The sequence below is a fragment of the Poecilia latipinna genome, unplaced genomic scaffold (assembly GCF_001443285.1).
Source record: "Poecilia latipinna isolate Pla-1442-1.1 unplaced genomic scaffold, P_latipinna-1.0 Scaffold1095, whole genome shotgun sequence".
Classification (NCBI taxonomy): Eukaryota; Metazoa; Chordata; class Actinopteri; order Cyprinodontiformes; family Poeciliidae; genus Poecilia; species Poecilia latipinna.
Genome location: NW_015113711.1, coordinates 47591 through 51934, shown reverse-complemented (window position 1 = coordinate 51934; position 4344 = coordinate 47591). Strand labels below are relative to the sequence as shown.

Below are 4344 nucleotides of genomic sequence, written 5' to 3'. Positions count from 1 at the left end.
GTCACACTTGTGACTGCACTGAAGGAGTTACAAGCTTTAGCAGCTGAAATGGGAGAGACTCTTTACACAACTTTTTCCCAGGATCTTCATCAGTACAACGTTTTATGAGAGAATGGCAATGAGAAAAAAAAAATCACTGGTACAGGAAATCCATATTAAGGCTCAGCTAGAGCCTGTGGAGGCGTACGTACTAGTAGGGTATTCTTAAATAACCTATTTCCTCCCACATCTTTAGACTTCTAAAAATCTAATTTTAAAAATCTAATTTTTCCAAATCAAATTTTGTGAAACCTGTAACACTGCCACTTACACTTCAAGTGGAATGCTTTCACACTTCAGACTAATGGCATCAAAATGGACTTTTTCAAAGTAGCAAACACATAAAACTAAAATGTATGTTTTTTTTTGTTTTTTGTTTTTTTGTTTGGATGGGGCTGTTTTCAAACTTTGCTGCCAAAATGAGCAACTGCCTGAGAGTTTCTTGGAGTTTCTGCCGCCCCGAGTGCTCGATAAGATTTTCTTCTTACCTCCCTAAGCGTAACGAAACGAGGTCTGGCAATGCAAGATTACATACCGAGCAGCCATGTGTGAATGCTTAGTTGTGCAGAAACGGATGTACGCTTTCTTTCACTCCCTTTAGTCTCTTTCACTCAATCAAGTACAACTACAGTAGTTTGATTCTCAGAGCTGCGGTTCAGCGAAGGAGATGGAATCTTTCACCTTGATGAGTATTGGTTCAGTTACCAGCTATGTATGATTGCAATCTTATGAAAAACACAGAAAAGTAGAAAAGCTAAAGATGTATTTGGATAGTTTAATGGTGGGAATACATTTGAATTGTAGAGGAAGAATCGGATGGATAGGTTTGCATTACAATCAATTTCTATTAATCAAAAAGAGTCGATACAGGCTCAAATATTTCCCTCTCGTGGTAGGATAAATGCCTCTTTAGCAGATCAGTCTAAACATGTTTTGTACCAAACATGATGAAGCTTATTTAAATTGGTTGGTTTTCTGGTACAGGCTCTGCTTTTAGCCGTAATTCATACATTTTTAGTAGTTTTGAGGTCTGTACTCTTCCAGTAGTTTATTATTAGTCTTCTTTCTTTTAAACTTCCTACGCTGTATGAGCAGGTAGCCTGTTGCAGCAGCTGCCACTCATTCCTGGGTTTTGTCTTTTAAGATTAAATTTTTCAACAAGTTTCGTTTTTGTCCCGACTTCCCCCACTGTGGAACAATAAAAGTTTTCTACTCTATGTATGACACAATGCCAGTTATAGCTTGTGCACCTAATTATTGCTATAAAAACTCACTGAAGTTGTGTTATCATTCCACCCTAATAAAATAACCTTTCAAAACAATAATGAAAAGCCCAAATAATACCCCTACAGCATCTAATGTCTGACTGCTCCTGTATGCTAAATATATGGGCTAACTTCCATCCAGCACAACTGAATGTCACTCTACACAATGGGATTTAGCAAATACATATATTCCTCTTTTTGTCATTCTGCATCTATATCTTATGGCTCAAACAGTAGACATGCTGTTAATATTGAATCCTGACTCAAATGAGCACACGTTTTGACTTGTCATTGCTTTGGAAACCACAGGTGTATTCATGATAGCTACATGTCACTCAGAGAAAGGTGCTGCTGTTATGCTTTTCTGTTCACTGTTGATTTCCTACTGTAGTTGAGTGACGGAGCTGAACCAATATTTTCCGTATTTGTGCGCAGGTCCAAGCCGGCGTTTTAAGCGAGTAGTTGAGACGATTCAGAGCCAGTTGTTAAGCACACATGAACAGCCTGGGGTCCAACAACTCTCTGGTGAGTTAAAATGTTTATTTCAGATGAAGAAATACCTTTTTTCCCTAAATCTCCTTCCCAAATTCCCCCCTACCGCCTCATCTTTCTATGCCATCCCTTAACAAACCACTCACATCTGAAGCCAAGTTAGATCTTGCCCTTCTTTTTGCTCTTGTACTCTGCTTCTTCAAACGGCTTCCTGTGCCTCACCGACTTTAAGGGGTGTGAGGTTGCTCTGAAGCGCCGACTGCAGGCCAAAGTATTCTTACGTTGCCATGGAAGATTAAAGATTAAAAGAGAGGTAGATTAAGTTGATTGGCGTTGGGTTATTCCTGGTTATTCCTATTTTATAGACTGATCGTCCATGCCTGCTGCCATGGCAACACTGCTGTGCCTCAACACACTCCCAGAATTCAGAGAGCAGCACGCCTGATAAGACACGCCTGTCTTTTATGATGTTTTAGTGCATCCAAATAAGACACCCCGACAGTCTCTTTCATATTGGCCTCTTTTGGTGTCTTAAGGCTTTAAATAACCTATTGACATTCTGGTTATTACCTCCTTTGTGTCATTAGTCTCAAGGCTGCTACAGTTTGTTGTTTCTCAACTGTTCTCCTAATGCATGGAGTGGAAGGTGAAGAGAATAGGAAAAAAAAAGCCACAGGAATCTTATTTTTTCTTCCGCTCAGAATTTTTTGTCTTGTGAGTCACCTCTGTTTGTGTTATTTATTTTGCAATACCCCCATCTTCTGGTCAGCAGTGAAACTACAGATATACTTGCGTTAATCAGCTAGAAAGTGCTTTTTCCCCCTCCCAAATAACAGTTTCATCTCGTGTAAAATATAAAAATATTGGACACATCCTACTCCACATTGATACTTTAGTAGATATTTGCTCTATAACCCACTACATTTGTCAGAAGTGAACTCTTTATTTGCATTGAGCCTTTTTTATTCATTTTTAGTGATTCCAGTTCTCATTAGCAATTTGCTGTCAGTGTTGTATTCCAGTAAGTTTTCTAACATAAAAAAAAAAAACAAAAAAAAAAACTTAAGCTTATCAGTTTTTGATCTTTAGAGTTGTTTAGCTCATTACCAGACTGAGTTGTTGGAAGGGTCACATTAGGTTGCAAACATTGGATTAGGTTATTATGACTGTAGGTTGCCACACAATGAATAGAAATGAAAGCAGTTTTAGTTCCACAGTAATAACATCCACAGTCATGCAGGTAGGGGTCAGCCTGTCCTGATTGTGCTAAGGTACAGGGAGTTCACTCAGTTTTCAAACTAAGTGTTATTCGGGGCCTGTGAAAATATGACGTGCCACATTTAAGCCAAATCTGGCACATTCTCAAGTCCACATGCAGAGGCATTCTGGCAAAAACACAGAGCAAATGATAATCCTTGTTAATTATGCTTATTTGACTCACAGTTTTCAAACAACAAATTACCCTTTTGCAGAACAGTTTGCTAAATATATGTGCAAATACATGAAATATGCTGCCAGCATATGTTCTCTTGTTTCTTACAAACAGCAGCTCAATGATGTGTGTTTTTGACTTTCCAAAGATATGACACAGTAACTAATGACCATGACTATCCTTCCTTCATTTCCGATGTTTGGGGTTCCTACTGCAGTTGCTGAAATAATCTTCATATAGAAAAAAAAAAATCCTACATACACTTTTTTTTCTTACTTGCTGTGTAGCCAATGTGTGTTGACTCATTTACATATTAAAAATCGCACCGACAAATAAAACAGCTGACCAGATGATTGATATGATTTAGGCCTATGTTTTACACAGCTCACAGTTGATAAAAACCGTTTGGACTTCCATGCGAACATTAATCTTGGATACAACAAATGCAGTGTATTTTATACGGTGCCTGTCAGAAGCGGACTCTCATTTGTCACTGGCATATGCGGCGTAACGACTTTTCCGTGGAATCATTCTCTTTGGTCATCGAATGCTCCTTTGCTCTCTCCATCTTAGCATTGGTCCCCATTGTCCTCCAGTGAACCCTGTTCTTCCTATATTTTCCCCACATTTGTGTGCCTGTATTGGACACTGGCTAACTTATTTGACATAATTAACCCAACTTTTTTCAGATGAGAAGAATGGCCAGGTGCCCCACCCTTTCGGCATGCCCTCCAAGCACTGCCCCTCTCCCATGCACGTCCGGAGACACGAATCAGAAAACAATGACACCAAATTCCCAGCTGCAGGCCGAGACAGAGGCAAGCTGTCGGCGGCATCTGTGGGGACACAGGAAGAGGCTTAAGCCTGAGACATTTTGTAGATGAACCGATGCAAATCCGAACCGGGCGCAAAGAGAACATCTAGTTTACAGACGTTATTAGAGGAAAAGTTCTTTATGTGCAAAAAATAAAAATAAAAAATACACCACAGCTCCAGAACACATAAATAAAATGCTGCGACTCTCCGATCTTTCATTTCTCTACAGTTTCCATCATCATTAACACTCCCTCTCCCCGACCCACCCATCACCCCCCCCCCCTCCCCCCCCCCCCCCCC

At 39.8% G+C, this 4344-nt stretch overlaps 1 protein-coding gene across 4 annotated transcripts in view; it reads left to right on the top strand.

Moving 5' to 3' along the window:
* Positions 1-4344, top strand: part of LOC106959558 (serine/threonine-protein kinase BRSK2) — a 196736-nt gene that overhangs the window by 186927 nt on the left and 5465 nt on the right. For 3 of the 4 annotated variants that reach the window (XM_015052203.1, XM_015052204.1, XM_015052205.1), the window contains 2 exons: positions 1740-1829; positions 3918-4195. In XM_015052203.1, the coding sequence (XP_014907689.1) occupies positions 1740-1829; positions 3918-4090 (263 nt within the window). In that variant the 3' untranslated portion in view covers positions 4091-4195. Of the gene's footprint in view, positions 1-1739; positions 1830-3917; positions 4196-4344 lie in introns of those variants that run through there. The other variant, XM_015052206.1, reaches the window with a different exon arrangement.